Genomic DNA, 22,029 nt, shown 5'->3' on the forward strand with positions numbered 1-22,029 from the left:
TATGTATTATGGAAGTATAGTCTGTGCTCTTTATAAAACTTTGCAAGCTGGTAGTTTTAGCACAGCTCTGATTTTGCTGAAACCCTGTATTTGGAAAGGCAGTGCTACTGCTATCTGTTGAAATGTTTGCATAGAAGAGGAAGTACACGTAGAATTTGTGCATTGTCTAGGTACTGTAGTGATTGATACAATTTGTTTGGGGAGGATGGTATTATTTAGTTTCACAAAAATACAGTGTATGTGCTTAGAACACCTTGTCTGCAGCCTGTTTTTACTGCAACAAGTCATAGTGTAACAGAAACCTGTATTCACTAAAAAGTAGGGGCTCTGTTGTTTAACCATGTTTGTAGGCTACCAAAGGCTTACAGGCAATATGGAATTAGCACATGTAGCAAAAAGTACAATTAAAGAAAAAATCTTGTACAGAAAGACTTCAGTTACTTTATGTAGACACTGTGTGGAAGATCGTCACTTGAAGGAGAATGTTGTTTGAGAACTGTAGACTTCCTGAATATCCAAACATGTTTGTAGTAGCTAGAACATCTGGGTAGAGTTTTCGTAAATACGGTTTTAAAAAGCAAATCTGAATAAACCTTCCTTGCTTAGTGAATGTAGTCTTCCTCTGGAAATAATATATGCAAAAGTAAAGTCAAACTGTTTCATTGTATGTATTACTGATAAGTTATTCCTGATGTCAGTATTGATATGCTGATGAACTACCTGTAAAACCGTGTAAACAGAGCAATGGTGCACAGATTTGCAGGCTCCAGCATTTTCAGTCTATTTGTGTAAAATGAGCAGAGGCATCTTCTGCACTTTCCCTGCTCCAGGTTATTCCACGTAGGGAGAAATTAAGTGTTCCTCTCATTCCAGTTTAACTTCAATTATATAGATGTTTGGAAACTTAGTTTTCTTCATAGTTGCTGATGGGAACTTCTGGGACACTTTGTAAGCAGTTGGTCCTAATATTTGCAGAACCTTCCCACATATTTTTCATCAGCAAGTGTATGTCTTGTATTTTGTTTGACAAAATATGTGAGAAGCTTTAGCTGCAAAGCTGGAACATTGATAATCCTTTTGGCACAAGAACTGGTTCAAATTTGGCTTTTTATAATACAGACACTTGCTTTGCTTAAAAGTGAATTAATCAATTACATTAAACTGAATACATCTCTGTGTCAGGGCAAATTTATGTCACCCTACATGTCAGGGGTTTTTTTTAGCTGAATTTTACATTTGTACTAAGTTGATGCTTCACAAGGGTTAAGCTGCTTATAATAAATTTTTTAAGGGGAAGGTATTCTGAAAGGAAGATTTTTGGTTCTGTTAGACTTAAAATGCCTAAAATTGGTATGTTAGGCCAAGTTGTTCCTTCCGAGACTAGAGCCTGTAATGCACCCAAGTTAGAAAAACATGTTTCTTGACTGCAGTAGCTTTTTCTAAGCTTGTGTTTGAGGGCACAGCTGTCCTCCATCTGTGGGGTCCCCCATGGGGAAGTCTATGACTAGGGCATCTCTCCTAGGAGGAAAGGCTGAGAGAGCTGGGACTGTTCAGCCTGGAGAAGAGATCGCTCAGGGAGATCTTATCAATGTGTAGAAATGCCTGCAGGGAGGGTGCAGAGAGGACAGAGCCAGGCTTTTGTTGTCACTGTGTCCAGTGACAGGACCAGAGGCAATAGGCACAGACTGAAACACGGGAGATTCCCTCTGAACATCAGGAAACACTTTTTCACTGTCAGTGACTGAGCATTGGCACAGGTTGCCCAGAGAAGTGGTGGAGTCTCCATCCTTGGAGATATTCAAAAGCCATCTGGTCATAATCCTGGGCACCTGACTCTAGGTCACCCCATTTGAGCAGGTGGGGTTGGACCAGGTAACTCCAGAGTCCCTTCCAACCTCAGCCATTCCATGGTGGGTGGTGTGTGGATGTGTGTGGGTGGGGTGTGGGTGTGTGCGCGCGCGTGCAGCAAAAGGTGCCCTCCTCTCAACAGAGAGTCCAAGGCTGGAAATGAGGGAGAAGAGATGCAGATGTCAGCACTCACTCCCATGTTGCCCTTCTCTGTTTAGTAGCTAGAGCTTTTTTAGTGCTGCTGCAGCCACTTTCACCTTGTTTTCTGCCTCCCTTTCCCAACTGTGTTTGATTCCCTGGTGTGAGAACAGTTCCTTGCTGCCTAGTGGGTAATAAGTATTTTTCTCCCAGTTTCTTATAGAATTAAAGCTTCTTGGCTTTGGAAATAAGCTTGGCTTGCCTGAAAAAGACCATGTACATATGACATAATCTTACTTAATTTGGTTTATATTACTTTTTGCATGTGTTTTTATGATGAATTGCAAAATAAAAATTGCAGCTAACAAGGCAAGAATCCTAGTAAAACGTGGTTTAAAAACTTGCTTGTTTCTACTGCTCAGTAGAGACAAATATTTTTTATCGTCTTTAAAAAAAGTTGTCTTCCAGTTGCTCCAAATTGAACCATCCCGAGTATCCAAAGTAATTTGTTACGTGTGGTTTCTGTTGTCAAAAAGTGGTACAGTCCCGGATGTGCCTAGGGAAAACAACAACTTTAGCACAGCTGCATCAATCCCCCCACCCATTATTGTGACTTGTATCATGTGACTAGTCCAGCATTTAACTCTCACTTTAGCTTCTCAGTTGATGTTATTTGCTACATAAATATTTTGCTTAAGCTCTGATTGTTGTTTTAGAATAGACATGAACGTAGATGAGAGGCTAATTTGGTATTGCTTCAATTGACAGAGAGATTACTAGTAATCCTTCACGCTGCTTTCTCCTTGTAGATCATTAGATTGTAAAGCCTTCGTGTAAGGGACCTCCAAAGGCCTGGCTGATTAACAGTGCTTACCCAGCTGCCAGGAAGCTAATGTCCAGTGGTGTGTCAGGATAAACTTAGGCACAATTGAGCACATCCCATCTCTTTGCTGAACTTGCATAAATGTCAGTCTTGGCAAAGCTTTTTTCCAAAGCTTCCTACTGACCAACTGTTTACAAGGGTAGCAGAGCTGTGCTGTAGCTTAGTTTGATTCAGAAAAGTTGAGTGGGATGCCTTCAGTTTATCCATAATGATTGAAGGGAAAAGAACTTTGTTTACCTCTTAATTATTTTTTAAAAATGGATGCTTGGCACTAACAGAAGGTCTTACGATGTTTCAATTTTTTTTTCCCCTCCTTTTTCTAGGGTCCAGGTATATCTCACCCTTATGATAGTGGGCACATAGCAATGACTTACACAGGTCTGTCATGTCTGGTTATTCTTGGAGATGATTTAAGTCGAGTAAATAAAGATGCCGTACTGGCAGGACTGAGAGCTCTCCAGCTGGAGGATGGAAGGTAAAAGATATTTTATGTTCTACAACTCTCTAGAAGGTTAATAGAAAACCCAGGTGTGGAATAAAACATAAGAAACATGGTTTTTATGAAAGTAGCTGTATAGTATCTTCTTTCTATTAGAAAATGCTTTGGTGGGTAATCAGTATCAGTTTACAGGACCAAGCAGCACTTTGTGCATGGATTTGCTTTGATACTGGAGAATGACAATGTTTGCTTACAACTGTAGATAATCTATTACTGGAAAGTTAATGGATTGGTTTATGTCTTGGGGATAGTTGTTTTTCTGCTCTATCCTTCAGATAAGTGAGGTTTTCTGTGTTCATATTGTCTGGGTTTTTTTGCAGCGCCATGGAACAGTATTATGATAATGTTTGCTCTGCTTGGTGAGAGGTTGAGCTTATTTAGTTTTGAGAGATTCAAGATACCAATATACAGGATGAATCAGCCTATATATTACTTGTAGTAGGAGTATAGAATTACTAAACTTCATGAGACTTGTTCTTTTTCCATGCATTTTTTAATATATGGTATATACCCCCATATGTACTTCTGTTGGTGGATTTTTTTGTTTGTTTGTTTTTTTAATGTACACTGAAACTGGTAGCTAATGAAAACTTCTGCTAGGGCACATGATCTGTCTGTAGTGTTAAACTTTACTGAATGTCCTTTTTGAATTAAAAAAAATTCAGAATTGTGGAAATGTTGTTCCTGGAGGAGTTATGTTTGACTTCACGATGAAATTGCAGTCAACCATTCATGAGTTAAGAAAGCTTTTGTTTTGGTCAAATGGCTTTGTATCATCTAGACATCTTGTGTTTAAAAAAAAAAAAAAAAATTTTAATTATATAAGTATTAAAATGCAGTGTTGCATGTGTTTTTTTTTAAAAGAAAAAAAAAGACAAACACAAACCACCAGAATGTTCAGAATTTAAGCAGTGAATATGAACTATATGATGTACAATTTTCTGTTATTTATAACAGCAGACTGACCTTAATGGGCCACGTCCTAATGCACGCATACAGGTGTATATAGATGTACTTGTTCATCTGCTGTAGTTTGCAGTTTCTTCAAACACGTGGAGGTGTCTGTTCCATTGCTGTAAGCATTCCTATTGTAAATTGGACCATTCTTGTTATTAAAATGTATCTGGAAGGAGGGAGTTGCTCCCTAGCATCTTGAAGTGATTACTTGTCATCTTGCCTTATTATAGTAAAAAGCTACATGCAGTTATCCTCTTCTGCATGTTTCTATCATGTGTGGCTTTAATGTACAGACTGATAACTCTTATACATAATCCTGTGTTATGTAGTCCCTGCTGAAAAGTGCTAGGTAGCCCCTAGAGGGAAAGGAGGGTGCTTTGCACATCTCTCGTATAGAAGTCTCACTTTGGCAGGAGTCAATTTCCAGTGTGACAGACATTTTCATACCTGTGAAAACTGCTTTTAGTGCCCCAAAGGGATGTGTGAAGGCCAGAACTTGGCTTAACATCTTGTCCAGATGGAAACAGCAATTGGGCTGAATAAGGCAAAGAGACATTTTTCTGTTGTTACCCTAGTGTAAGTATGGTAGTCTTAGTTAATAAAAGACGTCGGAAGAAACAAAAACAACAAACAAACAAAAAAAACCCTTGTAATTATATAGTGTCTTTTTACATTATGAATAAATGTATACATTTCAATTTCTATCTTACCTTAGTTGGATGTGATTTGAAGTATCTGGATAATGTACAATGCAGTTGTCACCTGAAGATGGGGCGAGATTATAAACCACACTACCAGCAGATCTTAAGTGTCCTGGTTTCCCAGAATCTCCTGTGCCATATCGAGAAAGCAGCGGAGGTCATCCCCATCTGAGTTGCAAAGAGCAGGGCCTGGCACCGTTGTAGTTAGGAGAGATGAAAGTATCTCCCAGTAAATGTTGGAGCCTTTCTGTGCAAGAGGATAATGGGGTACATCCTTGCATTTCAGGGTTAAAGAGGGAGCATCATAGTGGTGATAGTCATGCTTAAAAGGCTGTCCTTAAAGTCAGAAGTACCGTTTTTTTTTTTTCTTTTTTTTCAGAGGAGTTCTGTCAGGAGGACTTACAAAGATATTCTATTGTGCTGGCTTCTTGCCAATGGTTAATTCATAAAAATATTCTAACTAGTGCTTTGAACCAAATGGAGGCTTGTCAGACAGCAAATCACAGTATTCACCTTCATTTTAAGGGTCTCTGAAAGAGCACAGAATTGTACCTAGATAACCCAGACACAATAACTTTAAAGTGTTCATAGAGTTTGGAAAGTAGCCATATGAAATCAAAAACTGTATTGAAATTAATTTTTACCATTTGTATTAGAAATTGTAGTAATAACAATTACATGGAAAACTGACACTGAAGTTGCAGATAGGAAAGAAAGCCTTGTGAGCTATAAAGTTTTCTAGGAAGGCAAAGAATTCTGCCAAGAATAATAAATGTTAAAATTATTAACTCATACATCAGTATGTGCTGTGATGAGTGAAAGAATGTAAGCATTAACATCTTTGAATAAAAATCAGTGTCATTACATTGCTGGAAATAATGTCACCCAGGAACCTAAATGTTAACAATTGTATTCATTTTGCTTGGCTTAGTTAGAGTCAAATCTCCTAAAAGGAAAACCTAGTATAGCTTAGGGTTATATTTATGTGTGTACTGTAAGTAGAAGTAACTCATTTTGAAAGGAAAAATTACGCAATTCCTTAAACTGCTTTTCATATTTTCTGGTATAACAGGCTGTGCAGTGTAAAATGACAGAAACATTTCTTTCAGTTTCTGTGCAGTGCTGGAAGGAAGCGAGAATGATATGAGGTTTGTGTACTGTGCTTCCTGCATCTGCTACATGCTCGATAACTGGTCAGGCATGGATATGAAAAAAGCAATAGACTACATTAGAAGAAGTATGGTGAGTATTCACAAAGTGTTATTTCTTACTACATTTTAAAGTTACTAGCTTTATTTCTTTACTGTGACTAAAAACTCTTCATCCAAAATGAAATATTCTAGTAATTTCTTTCTTTTCTGTTCCTACTTTACCAAGTTGAAAATGAAAAAGTACATTGGTTTCTGCATTTGTATTTTCTTTGTAATGTGTGTACTAGCAAAATGTTTTTATTCAGTGTGTATGTTCACTGCAAATTAAATCTAATCTTTTTTCTTCAAAACTCAATGTAAAATTGAAAGCAAGTTTTTGAAAACTGAGGCCTGATGTTCCTATAACTTTGAAAAAGTGCCTAAAGCACTGAATCAATAAAATCCTCGCGTTTCAATGAGCTGTGGTCCTGCTTTTTAAATGATATACAAAATCAAAGGAAAACCTAATTATTGACATCAGTTCAAGTTTAATAAGTGTATCTATTTATTAAATGTTTGGAATGAAGGAAAATATTAGTATATAATTTTTTTTCCTCTGTGCAAACTTTCTTCATATTAGGTTGGAGCAAAAGTGTTTTCATGTGTGTTTTTCATGATGTTTTCATTATTTTAATTTAGTTTCTTTTTCCAAGTTTAAAATAAATTATTTTCAAAGCAGCTGAGTAACCTTGAAAAGTACAGTTCCCTGAATGTAAGTAAACTTACACAGTAAACTCTCCAGTTTGCAAAAAAGAGCCAAATTTATGACATACAACTTCTGTTGTAAACAAGTGTGTTTTAGTCATTGCTGTCAGCAGTGAGATTGTGAAAGTTAAGCGAGAAACAAGTCTAAAACAGACTTAATATCCTGCTTCAGACTAAATTGGTTTTTATTTTGTATTTCTTTTTTAAGGAGCTAGTTAGGTGCATAAGCATTTCGTACTGTACATCACAAGAAGCTTTCTGGCACACTGCCGTAGACTAGTTTGGAACATATATTTTCTTCATATGTTCTTTTTCGAAAAATGTAAAATCAGTCTAATTCATACATTGTGCATTCATGACATTACCCTGCGTACTAGAATGGAGAGTATGAACAAAACTTTATACTATCACACCTACATTGCTTTTAATGCCTTTTAATATGTTTCTACTCTGCTTACTCCCCTCAACGCCCCTCAGCAGGACAGGGGAGAGAATAGGAAGAGCAAAAGCAAGAAAACTCGTGGATCGAGGTAAAGACAGTTCAATCTAAGTGAAGAAAAGAGGAAGAAAACAAGTGATGCAAAGGCAATCAGTCACTCACCACTTCCCAGAAGCAGACTGATACCCAGCCAGTCTCCAAGCATCAGCTGCCTTGAAAGACACCTCCCTCCTACCCACCCCTTCTTCTGCTACCCCAGTTTTATGGCTGAGCGTGAGGTTACAAGATATGGAATTATCCCTTGAGGTTCAGCTGTCCTGGCTGTGTCACCCCCCAACTTCTCCTGTCCCAGCCTGCTCACTGCGGGGTGGTGAAGTGGAAAAAAAGAGAAAGCCTTGATGCTGTGTTTGGTGCCAATAGTCCATCCAACAGCTGTCCTTTACAGCCCAGGTCTCCCTCACTTCTGGCAGGTCAGCTTGTGAGCCCCTGAGATGCGTGGTCCCACTCCAGCTGCTGGTACTCAGACCACCTGTCTTACCAGATATTTAGGCCTGAAGTTCACTAGCGTTCACATACACACACACTGAATGGATAGCACATGTCCACAGAAGATAGTTAAAAGTAAGATTTAATAAGTCTTGGGCTGACTGAGGTGATAAAGGGCAGGGCTCAGTGATACAAGCATACAGACCAGCAGTCTGTTCACACAGTACTAGCACCTTTTATCCCCTTTTCCCCTCTGTTTTTCCTTGCTTGTTCCTCCCCAGTCTGCTTTGATCTTTGCCATTCACACCACTGGTGCTTTCCCTAGCCATCCTGTGGTAAGTTGTGCACACCCTGTATTCCCCAGAAAACACCCCATTAACAAGTTCTATACAATCCCAGAATTTTCTTCCCCTGCATCCCGTAAGAGCCCCTGCACCCTGGTAGTTAGTAGCCCACTTTAGTTAGCATGGGTTTCCAGGTTGAGGCGATCTGTGCTGGCTCCTTTTGGTGGGTTTCACACAGGGACGATGATTTATCCTTTCTCCTTTCACAGTCTGAGGGAGCAGCCAAGTCAGGGATGTTCATCTTTCCACTGATTAGTTCTGGAGGGTTCTTCCTCCTCTGATCCTTGCTGGTCCTTTGTGTTTACTGAGATTAGCCTTTAATCAGATAGCTTAGCAGAGATACAAAAGGAAAATCAAATACTAAGGAAGAACAGAGAACAAAGCCAAAGAGCACGGTCCTCATTGTGGTGTTCTGTACTTCACATGAACTGTTAGTTAGTGTTTTGTACACACTTGAGTGCAGTTTTTGGTCCCAAAGGATATGATGGAACTAGGAAGGGTGCAAAAAAAGTTGAGTTGAATTGTTAGAGGTATGAACCAGCTTGTGTAAAAGGAGCATTCAGTATACTAGGATTCTTGATTCTGGAAGTTAGGTAATTGAGTGGAGTCTGACAGAGGTATGTAAAGTAGTAAGTAGCACTAAAAAGATGAAGTGAGCGGGGAGCAATTACTTCTTTCTAAGACAAGAACTAGAGAGCATCGTATGAGGCTGTTGGTAGACCACTCAAGGGGAGATGTTTTGAAAGTTTAGAGCTTTGATATGGGACTGGAGATTTACTGTCGTCAGTGACCTTGAATCAAATTTATAGTTTGCTTCTGGAGCCTTAGCATTCATCCTTGTACTTGCAAATTCCAATTGTTATGTTTGTACTGGGAAAATTGATGCCACTTTGAGGGGGGTGAAAAAAAATAAAAAATTGAAGCCTGAACAGAACAAGACCTCCTGCTCATAATAATATTTCAGTTGACCAGTGAAGTAAAACTGGAATCTGGACATGGTTGAGTCCAGAAGACGCTGTGGCTTATCACAAAACCTGTGTCTTTTGCTGTCTAGCTCAGAGAGTAACTTAAAGAGATCCTGTAAGCAGTGTTCTGTAGGCAGCAGTCTCTTTAGTATGTGCTAATGTGTAACAAGAGATGCTATGTTTTTGTCGAAGTTTTACTGTGAATTGGTAGATTTCCTATACGCTGTGTTCAGTAAGACTTCTTTTTTAAAAGCGTTGGTGTACTTTTAATTCACTGCAGAGTTGGTATGCACACATCCAGTAGTTTTGTCTGGGTTTTCTGGGTGTGTGCTGTTTGGATAGACCAGTATTTCAATGCGCTAACTCGGTTGCGAAGTGTCTTGCACTTCTAGGCAAATACACAATGTCTTTGCATCATGCTTGTTCATGTTGTAGAGTTGAAGATGTGTTTGAAGAAGTCTCAAATGTTTGGGGAGTAGCCCTTTGTGAAAATAATTTCACAGTGGTGAGACTGTCTCTTCCCATGAGTCTTCTTGAGATGTATTCCAATTGAAGTACCTATCACATGAACCAAGTTTTTCTTAAAATGTATTTTCTAAATACAGTTCATGTGAAATATGGTATCCAAGAATGTTAGCTTGATTTCTCCTGTTAAGATTCTGTAGATGGTGCTAAAAAAACCCTATATATATTAACAATTCAAAGTAAATTCTATTTGAAATTGTTTCATTTTTTTATTTCTTGTGTAACTAACTATACAGTAAATATTGCTATAGACTTTCTTGCAAATGCTTATTCCTGATTTGCTACAATGTTACCTCGTCCTGGTACTTTCATTAATTATAAAACAGAGATTGCATTGCTCAGTAGTAAACTGCCGTGACAGAAAGGTGTGGTTTTGGTTTACTGTCATGCATCATCATTTGCACATAGATGAAGCAAATGATAGTTACAAACTTGTTCTCAGTTATTTAAATTGGCACACATGTGACATGGAACTCATCTGGATGGAGAGTAACACGACTGGTTAAACAATGTAATCTGTGTAATAAGCTTCTGGATATTTTAGCTTATACTTTGGAATTTATTCGCTTTAGTGACGTAGTGTAAGAATTGTTACAGGTATTTCAATACAGCTGAAGGAAGGAGGGGGTTTGTGTAGTTAGGCATGTCAAGAACAGCAGAAGATTGGAAAATGAAACAATGGTGTTGCTTTAGTCAGAGCAGTAACTGTGTTAATAAGATCTGAATCTTCATACAGAATGGATAGCCCTCTTATCATTTGACTAAAAAGTGTTTGTACAGTACTGATCACAAAAATAATCCTAGATCAGTTTTATTGTCAGTAAATTAATCAGGTTCCAATCACCCGATTTCTATCAGCATAGGTTGATTTTTGGCTTTCCTATTTAAAAGTCAGGTATATCACTAACCAAAAAACAATAGACACTCCAATGCTGAAATTTCTAATTACTTCCACAGACTCTAAAATACTGCTTTTTGCAACATTGATTGGTTTACCACAAATTTGTTTTTTAAGTAGAGATATTGCAAAAAGCTTTAAGTGTACCATGTGCTTCTAGTATAGTAGAGACATCTTGAAATGCAGGTACGTGAGTCTGTTGATACAGTTAAGCTGGTTGTGAAACTTTTAGACTGTGAAGCAAAGATTGTACCCAAAACTGGTTTTACACATTTCCTGAGGGTAGTATTTAATTATGCAGTTTTCATGTTGCAGTAACCTAGAGCCTCTTTTGCATCTAATTTCCTGGGGCTTTTCAAAAAGACAAAGAAACAAACATATTTCCCTAGTTCTTTAATGCACACAAGTCCCCAAAGAGCAGCTGCTGTCTGTAAATAAATAGGCACCAGTCAGCCAAAGGTCAACTATTGTCTATTAAAATTTCAAGCTAATTGTACAGCCCAACATAGTACACTGTCTGGGATGCACACTTAACAGCTTCTCTCCAGAGCTAATTACTTTGTTATACATAAAGCAAACCACCTCCTCTTACAATTACTGTTTGTAGAGTTAATTAGCTTTGCCAGCCTAGCTTACTAATCAGCTTGCCTTTGCTTAGCAATTACTGGGCCTGTGGAGTGTGGTAGCGCATTTGGATCGCGTTCTCAAAAGGCAGAGTGAAGAGTTTAAAGTAACTTTACACTGTGTATTTCAACATTCAGATGTTCATAGGGATTACTTAAAATTGACTGGTTCAAACTTTAGCTGCAGCTTGAACCGTATGCATCAGATGTTAGTCTTTTTAGTTGCATTAACTTGCAGCAACAACTTAAAAACCGAGGAATATAATTTTAATGTAACTTCTGTGTATGCCACTGTTTCTTTTTTCTTCTCAATGTCAGCTTTAAAAACAAATCTACAAAATAATCCTTAGATCATTGCTGAAGACATGCTAGGTCCTGTAGCCATTCTTTGGTTAGGACTATGTGAGTTGTTATTGGTCTGTCAAGGTGTCCTGTATCGACTAACCACTGTTAAATGTTTTGGAGAAAACATTTGAAATTCATAGTAAGCACCCAGGCGGGGCAATTTAAAATTGGTTTCTAGCTGTCTGATCAGATATTGAACCAATCATTCATTGAGCAGCTAATATAGAAGATGTAGGACCCGCGTGGTTTAACTTTACAAGTTAAACTTCATTTCTGTTCCTACTAAACAGTTTGGTATTTATACAGTGTATAACTTATTAATTATTCTATGAACTCTTGTAAAACAAACATTTTCCATTTTATGAATAACTTACTCTGATCTCTTGTTTCTTATCGTGCAAAATGATTTAATGAATTTTTAGGGAAGAAAGATTGTTATTCCTACATATACAGTATCATCTGGTTCTAGATTGCTTCTAACAGACCTGTACTGTATTCTTGGTGCTTTGTTTGTCAAACTAGAGTTTCTCCATTTTCTTTCACTTAACAAATTGATTTTCAGCATTGTAAAGGTATTTTTTTTAATGGTAATATTTTATAGGGCAGGTTAAGTTTAGTCCAATAGTATGCTTTATTATGTTGTTGCTTGTTGTTTCCTCCTTCCTGCCCCACCCCCAGTCTTCATTTTGTTAAAGCCTGATGTTCTTGCTCATTACTAAAGCATTTATTGTACTTAAGTATTGTACACACAGTAGTACATTGCACGCAGTGCATTTTGCCTTTTTGTGTGTTAACCAACTTGTGGGTTAAAGACAGGTTTGATTTATCCATTTAATTTTGTTTGAAATAACATCCACTTTTTCTTTCTATAATTTTTTTTTTCTTTAATGTTTATCTGCATAACATGCTTCCCCTTTTTGGCAAAGACATGTTTATCCATTTTCAGACTTATAACTACATCACAACTAAAATGAACTCCACAACATGAAGTCATAAAAGCTGTCTGCATTGAAATAAGGCTGATTTGTTAACTGTTTTGTGCCAAGAGCTTTTTGAGCTGTAGGTTCAGAATTTAACCAGGTTAAATGGTGATTATAATCTGATGATAATTTTGCTAGTAAACTGAGAAATTGCAATGTCTGTGAAAGTGATTTGGTTCTAAAGTCACTGGTTTGGGTTTTTTTCTTCAGTCTTACGATAACGGCCTGGCACAGGGAGCTGGACTGGAATCTCATGGTAAGAATGTTGAAACGTCCTACGCCTATTTTTAAGACTGCTATTGAAAAAGCTGTGAGAGGTGCAGGGTATGTCATGCCTTTCCTTCTTTCCTGATTTTATGGAAGTGGGATGAGGAGGAGTAAATCCAAAACATGCCCGAGGATATTATCTGTCGTCTTCCCTTAGTTCCAGTTTAGTATCAGACCAGATTGCTCTTGATGTATCAACTCCATTAATCTTACTATGAGTGTTTCGTTGAAAGGCGTTGGCTGTAGTTCTCACCTCTTGCTGAAGGAGAAAACTTTTTCTACATGTACCATTGCTACTCTGTGGATTTATCTGCAAGAGATTTTGTGCAATGCAGTTGATAATCTCCAATTTCAGCAGCTATTAGTAAAACCTAGAAACATTTCCTCTGATAGATTAAAGCATCTGTTGGGGGCTCAAATCTTGAAGCAGCAGTTAATTTTTGTAAATAGTTGGTAGTTGTGAGGATACGAATTCCCAAGAGACTGGCATTTTTAAGCAAAATGTTTCTATGCCATGATGTAATGGTCTGCTTGTGACAGAAACTATTGAGTTTTATGTGACTGATACTAAATCTATCAAATGTTTGCTAGCTTTATCCTTAGTAGTGAGCTGGTTTTTTTCCAGCAGGACGGGTAAAGTTGAAAATCTTGAAGTATACACCCTGTGTATTTAAAAAATGAGTTAACTAAGTTACTGTAGAATGCTAGTGATAACAGATAGTGTTACTTCAGTATCCTTCTCCTGCTACATTTCAGCATCAGAATGAAAATAACCTTAGAGTTCCAGCGGTCTTCTAGCACCAGGATGGTATAAGAAACTTTAGGCCCCAAGTCATGTATCAACAGCTTGCTTATGGTCTTTCCCAGACTGTAATTTTATCAACTTGGGTAATAGACTCAGGATGAGTTTTGATGGGCTTTAAAAACTGATGGCCATGATAGACAGACAAAGAACATGAGTTTCTCTTCTAATTCCAAAATTTACTGTGTGGTTTCCTTGACAACAAAAAATTTCTTAGAAGATTAATTTGTGTTTACTACAACCATGAGAGTCCAGCAGTCTTTTCATAATATTAACCATGCCTTTTTTTTTTCCCCATTAATTTTTTTAGGCTTTCTGCTCATCAGACGCTCCTGTCTGTTTATATCTTCTGGGGGATTGTGTCTGAGACTGCCTTTGGCATCTCTGCTTCAATATGATTGCTGGCATCCCAATAGCTTTCTTTTTTAAGTTACATATGAAGAAATGTTTTCTGTTGCGTTGCAATGTGCTTATTTCTGGACTGCTGTGTAATGTAAATTGCGCAGCATTGAGAGGCAATCCAACTTTAAGAAAATTAATTCAGGTCTATTTGTGGAAAAAGTTGGATTGAGGTTTTTCCCCCTTTTGACTTACATGCTGAAGTAAAGTGGCTTTATTTATTTATATTTTAGACTTAATTTTAACACTTTCATACTTTTAGTAATACATAGATTTAATTGTTACTACCCTAGTTAAAGTTCTGGCTGAGATCATACAGGCTTCAGTGAAAATCTGGGTATCAAACCATGGCAAAAACAACTCTTTCTTCACAGGTGGCTCTACGTTTTGCGGTATTGCATCACTGTGTTTGATGGGTAAACTGGAGGAAGTTTTTTCAGAAAAAGAGCTGAACAGAATAAGAAGGTGGTGTATAATGAGACAACAGACTGGCTACCAGGGACGACCCAACAAACCTGTAGACACTTGCTATTCCTTTTGGGTGGGAGCAACGTTGAAGGTAGTGTACAGAACAGCTACAGGATAGTTACTGACTTGATTTGGTTTCTTTAGGCATCGTATCTTTTCTTTGCTTGAAAAAGTTAAATATTTGGCACAAGTGCATGCATATGCACAGATCACTATAACAGTCTTTCATACTGCAAAAATGCAGGATATGGAGGTTCACCAGATTAGCGCTACGTCTGCTATCACTGCTTATCTCTTAAGTCAGGTCTATATTTTTGTATTAAAAACCTAAGATTTAGTATATTACTGTAATGGTCTAATGTCTTTTCAGCTCTTGAACATATTCCAATATACAAATTTAGAGAAAAACCGAAATTACATCCTGTCAACTCAAGATCGCCTTGTTGGTGGATTTGCCAAGTGGCCAGACAGCCATCCAGGTAAATTTACTTTGCAAAATTATGGTGAATGTGTTTATAAGCTACAAATACATTCCAGCAGTCAGACATCTGAGAGGTGTAAAGGAAGTTTTCCCCTCAGTCTCTGTCAAAAAACAGGGAGGGAAAAAAAAAAAAAAGCGCCTTTAAAATATTACAAGGTTTTCATGGTTTAAGTCGAAAGAGGGAGGTACAGTTTTTCCTTGTTCAGCCACAGAGCAAGTGAGCTGCTGTTTAGACTATGGCTAAAAAAGTATCACTGTCTATTCAGAGCTGGACAAGCTTTTCTGTATGTGTTTAAATGTTCTAGTTAAAGGGAATATTGTGCAGTGGGTATCTCTGTAAAGCATCCGAGTAAAATATTTTGAAGAATTTGTTGCCTTAACAAAGGAATCCTTTAAGCTTAATCAGAAGACATCGATGTATGTAAAAACAGTCAAAGTTTACATAGTTACATATTATGATTTACAGATTGTAGTTACACATAGCAATTATATCTAGTGTATTTGAACGTTAATTATTATCCTTGTGGAAGTGGATAATTTGAAGTAGTGAAAAACTTGAAAAGATGCTAAAATCTTTTAATTTGAAATAATTTTAAAAGACACGAGAAATCAATGAAGGCATTGCAAACTTGTGAAAATAAACCTTGTGCCAGTAATGTTGCCCAGTGGTATTTTGTACAGGGAAGATAAACAGTCTGTAAACTGCCCAAAGAAGATAAAACTTTAGTCATAATAAAGGCTGAGTCTGTTCAGAATCTCTGCCCTGATATTTCATCTGTTCGTCATTTCATTTTGAACAGTTGAGATTTTTTTCAAGGTGGACCCACACAGAGAACACAGTCCTTGTGATAGATGTGCTCTGCCCACTCCCCTGAAAATGAGCTTAGGATTCCTGAGGACTTAGCTATATTTACTCTGCATTATGTGGATCAGTCAGTATCACTTGGAGGAAATATTTCTGTTTGTCTTGATGAACCATTTACTTCATGAGCTATTAAAAAATATGTTTAAAACCCCATTCATGTGCAAAGTTCCTTAACTTGTCTTTTAGCATAGCTATGATTGTTTGAGATAAGATTTGAGAAAGGCAAGACTACTAATAAAACTGTTTTACTTTGATTTGTGTGGTGTTTCAGTCTGAACCCTGGCGTTTCCTATAAAGCAAGCTTTTGATGTCTCTCTTGTTTTATTGGGATAGGTGGGCTTATTGCAGCATTCTTTCCTCAGGCAGATGGTGACCCAAGTCTGTGTTCAGGTTTTGAAGGAGAGTAAAAAGTTAATTCATTTCTGATGTGAAGAATGACTGTAAATGCAGCATTGCAAAGAATGTTTCTTTGGCACTGTGATTTCATTGCCATACATACACAGCTGAGCTTCCTACAAGCTAGTATCTGAAAGGCAAGCTGTTTTTTGATCGCTGTATGTCTCCACAGTAAAGATCTCACACTTTACATGAAGTGTCTGTGCAAGTTTGATTGTTCTCAAAAGCCTACTGTTGACAAACTGTACATAGTCCTCTCAACTTCAGTGTAAATGCAAAATGTGAAGGTCTCAGAGTGGTATGGGTCATCTTGCAAATGAGTTAATAGTTCTGTTGAGACTCGACATGGACAGAAATGATTCTTTCTCCTTGAAGCATTTAGCATTTGTAAAGCTGGTAAGTGGCCTCAATTTGGTTTTGTCACAAAACTCAGATGTGACAGAATATTCCAGGCAAAGCTTGCAAAGTAAGAATATGCCATTTTTTCGAAAGGTGCTTTCTAAGACAGATTCAGAATTTGAACTTCTGTAGCTCCTACTTCATAAAAGCTCTGTATAAATTTGAATAGTCAAGCTGTCTTTGCTGTGCAATAATGTTTTTAGAAAGAAGGCCAGAAGAAATTGCAGAAAACAGTGAAGTGCTTGTGGTAATATGTATATTACATGGACTTCCAAAGTTGCAAGTAACTTCTCACAACTGATGACTAAGGGAAACATTATTCTGTAGTCCTGATGTTCGCATGCTAACAGACATCAATACACTGTTCTGGAGGCCAGTAGCACTATTTAACACTTTTTCTTGATTTAAAATAGTGTTTGGGGCATCGTGCTTATTGAGCAGTGACCTTAGAAAACTTTATTGCCTTTCAAGATGAATCTAAAAAGTCAAAAGACTCTTAAAATGCTAGTAATGCTCTGAAAACATGAGCATAATGAAGTGAATCAGGACATGACTTGTTTTGTCCTGGTTCCGGCAAGGATGGGGTTAATTTCCCCAAGGAGCCGGCAGGGGAGGCAGGTATTCCATCCCACGTGCCCCATGCCCGGCTATAAGAGGCACTAGCCGGGGAGAGGGAGTCAGTCGCCACTCGGGGGCGGGCTGCGGCGGTGCGCGTCCAGTCGGTGTACTGTAATCGCGTTCTTATATTCCTTTACCGGTGTTATTGTTTTTCTTTCTTCTTCCCTTTGTCTGTTCCGTTAAATTATAATATTTCAACCCACGAGTTTTGCCCTTTTCTGCTGATTTTTCCCACGGCTGTGGGAGTCGAGCGAGCGGCTGCGTGGTTCTTTGTTGCTGGCTGAGGCCAAACCACGACAATAGCGAACTAAAGGTTGTCAAATATAGGAAAGGCTTTTATCTGAAAAATCTTCTGAATATCATTGTAGTAGTAGTATTACTGTTTTATAAAGCAGGCACAGGCAATAGCTTAGTAGGGAGATTCATACTTCAAACCAGAACTGAACACGTACTGTATGTGTTCTTTGTTTACAAGTGACTGATACGTCTTTCATGTTAAGCTGTTAGATCTGCTACCTTGTGTTGATACTACTTGTTACAAACATTAAACTACATTAACATGGTTTAATGGAGTTGATTTTCTTTCTTCATGACCCAAACAGCACTGATGTTTTAGCTGTTGTGGAGCACTGCTTATACAATGTCAAGGCCTTTTCTGTTTCTCATGCTGCCCAACTAGCGAGCAGACTGGAGGTGCACAAGAAGTTGGGATAGAGCACAGCCAGGACAGCTGACCCCACTGACCACAGGGGTACCCTGTGACATTGTGCTGAGCAATAAAAGCTGGGGGAAGAAGGAGGAAGCGGGGGGATGTTTGGAGTTGCAGTGTTTTTCCAGGAAGTAGCTAAACATGTGCCTGCTGATGGGACGTAGTGAATTAATTTCTTATTTTGCTTTGCTTGTGCCTGTGGCTTTTACTTTCCCCTTGAACTGTCGTTACCTCAACCCATGAGTTTTCTCACTTTTACTCTTCCTTTCCTCTTCTCCCACTGGAGGCGAAGCAGGGGAAGTGGGTTAGCAGCGGTGCGGTGCTTAGCTGCCTACCAGGGTTAATCCACGCATTTTGCTAGAACACATACCTAAGCGATTTGTTTTGTTTTGTTTTTTCAGACTTGTGCATGTCATGACTAGATTTAAATAAACTTTTCTTTTAAATTACTAGAGGTTCTTCTGCATGCCCCAGGAGGTTGTGCTGCAACTCTGGTACATCTCGCTTATTATCTTTAAATTATGTGCTTCCAATTCTTCTATATTGCATAAGTAAGTTACAGGTTATGCAAGAGAAAGATCAAAAGGTTTAACATGAGGGAGTGAGAGGATGAAAATGAGTGTGTGCAATTACTACATGTAAAACACTGAAGCGAGATTTGCTCTCGTGGAAGTGTAAGTACACCTTATTTTGTTGCGAGGTGGCATACTGCATTCTGTATTTGAGTTACATATGGGACAAAATGTTTGGACCTACGTTTTTTGACCTTGAAAAGCTTCATGTATTTCATAGCTTGAAACAGAGGAGTACACAGGGTGCATATGTGTTTTGGCTAGAACTAAGTTGAGTATTAAGTTAGCATGGATTTGCATGACTATTGAACTTCGTGGTTAAACCCACCAATAGCTGTATACAGGTAATTAGGTTTGTATATGGTTTTAGTGTATGGTTTTTAGTGTGTATCAATGCAGCTGTCCACAGGGGTTAATATACTGTTTCCTGAAGTTGAGGTCTCCTTGCCTGACATACTTTCTGCAAGCTCAGTAGGGGCTGTATCTGCTGAGCATGCTTTTGTCTGCGTGTTAATGCTGGTAAGTAGAAGCCTTCTTCCAGAGTCTCTCTGTCCACATACCTTCTGGTAATACCACTTCAGTCAAATATGAATTTACTGAAAAGATTACTAAGTGTTGAGAATATGTAAGGGGCACATTAAGTTCACATCCTCTTTCCATCTATACCCTCTAATTTCAAGGGCAGATAATCCAATCTAATGATTTACTGCTGAGGCAGGTTCACTTCTCTTCCTCCCAGCTTCCCTAAGTACAGCTGCATGTCCTTTCCCCTTTGTGCACTAGCTTTGGTGTGTATCAAAACCTTCTGCAAACCACTTTAATTCACTAAAATGTCAGCAAACTGTCCATTTTCTTCTGCTTGGGTTAATTTTCTTCTATATTTTTTCAATTGCTTTAGGTCATGGAGGGTGTTCAGCAAGCTGTAGTGCTGGTATAAGGTAGGCAGCAGGAGCAGCGTGGGACAGGGGAATAAGAGCTTCCCTGTTTTGGTGGCAGTCATCTGTTATGGCTGATCAAGCCACTTCATGAGTTCCAATCCTTAGGGTATTCTCTCAGGAAGGGGGAAAGCTAGGTAAAGTAATACCTTTTCATGCCTCTAAATCTTGCTCTTTGGCAGCTATTGGCACTAATTTTGGTGTTTCGCTAGTCAGCTGTTCATCAAGTAATCAGCCAAAAAATTCTTTCAAGTTTGGAAAAAAAAAAAAATTACTTTGTGGACAGAAAATATTTCCAGCTCCTCAAATTCTTTTGCTATTTGGCTTGAGCGCTAGGAAGAAATAAAGTAGTGGGCAAGAATTATTGTAAAACAACACTAGACTCTAGTTTTAGAGATTACAGACTATCAGTTCATGCTGGTGGCTTTGGGCAGAAATTGATTTCTTCTGTCAAAATCCAAGTTTAAAATGTAGCACCAGTTTGTTTTCCTTGGCTGTAATTATTATAAGGGCTACAAAGCTGGTGAAGGGTCTGGAGGACAAACCTTATGAGGAACGACTGAGGGATCTGGGGTTGTTTAGCCTGGAGAAGAGGAGGCTGAGGGGAGACCTTATCACCCTCTACAACTACCTGAAAGGAGGTTTTAGAGAGATGGGAGCTGACCTCTTCTCCCTGGCGACAAGTGATAGGACAAGAGGAAATGGGTTCAAGTTATGTCAGGGCAGGTTTAGATTAGATGTTAGGAAGCATTTTTTCACTGAAAGGGTTATTAAACATTGGAATAAGCTGCCCAGAGAGGTGGTGGATTCACCATCCCTGGAGGTGTTTAAGAAAAGGGTAGATGAGGTGCTTAGGGACATGGTTTAGGAGTGGTGGTGTTTTTATCAGGGTAGGTCAATGGTTGGACTTGATGATCTTAAAGGTCCCTTCCAACCTCACTGATTCTATGATTCTATGATTCTATTCAGGTGTGTTGGAATCCAGGAACAATTGGCTGTGACAGCCTGACATTAATTTTCTTTTTTCTTTTCTATCCTTCCTTCAGATGCATTACATGCCTACTTTGGGATCTGTGGTTTGTCGTTAATTGGAGAATCTGGTATTTGCGAAGTTCATCCTGCCCTGAATGTAAGCACAAGAACCTCAGAGCGCCTTCACCACCTTCATCAGATCTGGAAAACAAAAACTCCTAAAGACGACACACACCTCTCTACATGACTGATTTAGACTTGAGTTTATTTCTGGTAGCATAATTGTAGCCCAAGGTTAAAAGCCATGTATAACCAATGTGCTCTTTTAAGTGCTGGAGTCATACAATCAGATCTGTGTTGCTGGCATCACTTCGATAGGGAGTTGCCTTCAGCAGGTTATTCTGCATTGTGAAAAAAGTAAATATTTTGATTATATAGAAGTTTGTCACCACAGACTGTAAATGGCTCTTCAAATGGCTTTACTTCTAAGAAATCCCTTGAGGCGTTTGAACTTAATTTCTTTAAATTTGTGCATACTGTGTCAAAATATATAATAAGAAAGTATTTTCAAAATCTGTTTACATATCGTACAGTATAGCACAGAACCTTGGAGTTCTTTATGATCGTAAAGTTTGACATATTTTTGGGTAGAGAATCTCCCATATTAAGTCTCTGTTAAAAGTTACCTTTTATTGTCTACTTTCAGATTCCATAAACTTTGTTAAGAAAATAAATAAAAATAAAATTATTTTGTTCAATATACTGGACTTTTAAAGTTGTGTGGCCTTACTAAGTGAATGTCATAATTCTTCTGAGTAGCTTCTACACAGATGAAGTGGATCATTAGCCGGAGAGTTTTCATCTGAAATATTCTCTATGTGTGGAAGTCAATGTGTGGCATATTGACGTATGTAAGAGAGATTTAACACAGTCTTTTGAAAGAGTAGGTGTGTGCGAGAGTAGCATTAGAACCTGTTTCCAAAGTCAAGCCTTTGCAATACATTAAAATTGTACAACTGCGCTCTGGTTATTTTCATATTTTTCCCTTTTAGTGTGAAATAATTCCTAGTTTCTTAACCATTCTGTGTAAAGAATGAAACACTGGGCTTTAAAGTCAGTGGTAGTGGTTTGCTGTTAGAGAGATGATGAACATTTTCAGCTTCTTTAGTATTAGTGCCTTACTTCCTATGCTTTAAGTGCTGCTCAGAATCAAAGCAAATAACTTTGCAGCTTTTGCGTTTGTGGCAGGACAGTTTGTGCACTTCAGGCATACAGTAGACACAGGATGTCCTTCTGCTTGCCAGTCATTAAGGCACATTCTTTTTTTCCAAAGACAGATAACTGAAGATCTCAAGCCACATTAAGCTTACCATTTGCCACCTGTGAGCCCAAAGAGGCAGGATATAGACAGTTTCAGTCAGCAAAAAGAGCTCAGGAATAACTGCACCTCTGATTTTTTGCAATGCAGTGCAAGTGAAAAGGGTAGAGTAGTTGTATCACTGTCATGCGTGTCAGAGAGATCTTCATCTTCAGGCAACCAGAACAATCCTCATGTCAGCAGCCTTCCTGCTGAAAGAAATTGTTTTTATTTCTGTAAGCGGATTAATTTTCCATGGAAGC

At 38.2% G+C, this 22,029-nt stretch overlaps 1 protein-coding gene across 1 annotated transcript in view; it reads left to right on the top strand.

Annotated features, from left to right (window-relative positions):
- Positions 1-21,167, top strand: part of PGGT1B (protein geranylgeranyltransferase type I subunit beta) — a gene marked incomplete at its 5' end in the record, with an annotated part of 42,437 nt that extends 21,270 nt beyond the window's left edge. Inside the window, 7 exon segments of the mRNA XM_082497342.1 lie at positions 3,193-3,344; positions 6,136-6,268; positions 12,737-12,782; positions 14,369-14,553; positions 14,833-14,941; positions 20,484-20,626; positions 20,628-21,167. Of these exon segments, the coding sequence (XP_082353468.1) occupies positions 3,193-3,344; positions 6,136-6,268; positions 12,737-12,782; positions 14,369-14,553; positions 14,833-14,941; positions 20,484-20,626; positions 20,628-20,660 (801 nt within the window). The 3' untranslated portion in view covers positions 20,661-21,167.
- Between the last annotated feature and the right edge of the window lie 862 nt (positions 21,168-22,029).

The sequence above is a fragment of the Vanellus vanellus genome (genome assembly GCF_965231255.1).
Source record: "Vanellus vanellus genome assembly, chromosome: Z".
Taxonomy (NCBI): domain Eukaryota; kingdom Metazoa; phylum Chordata; class Aves; order Charadriiformes; family Charadriidae; genus Vanellus; species Vanellus vanellus.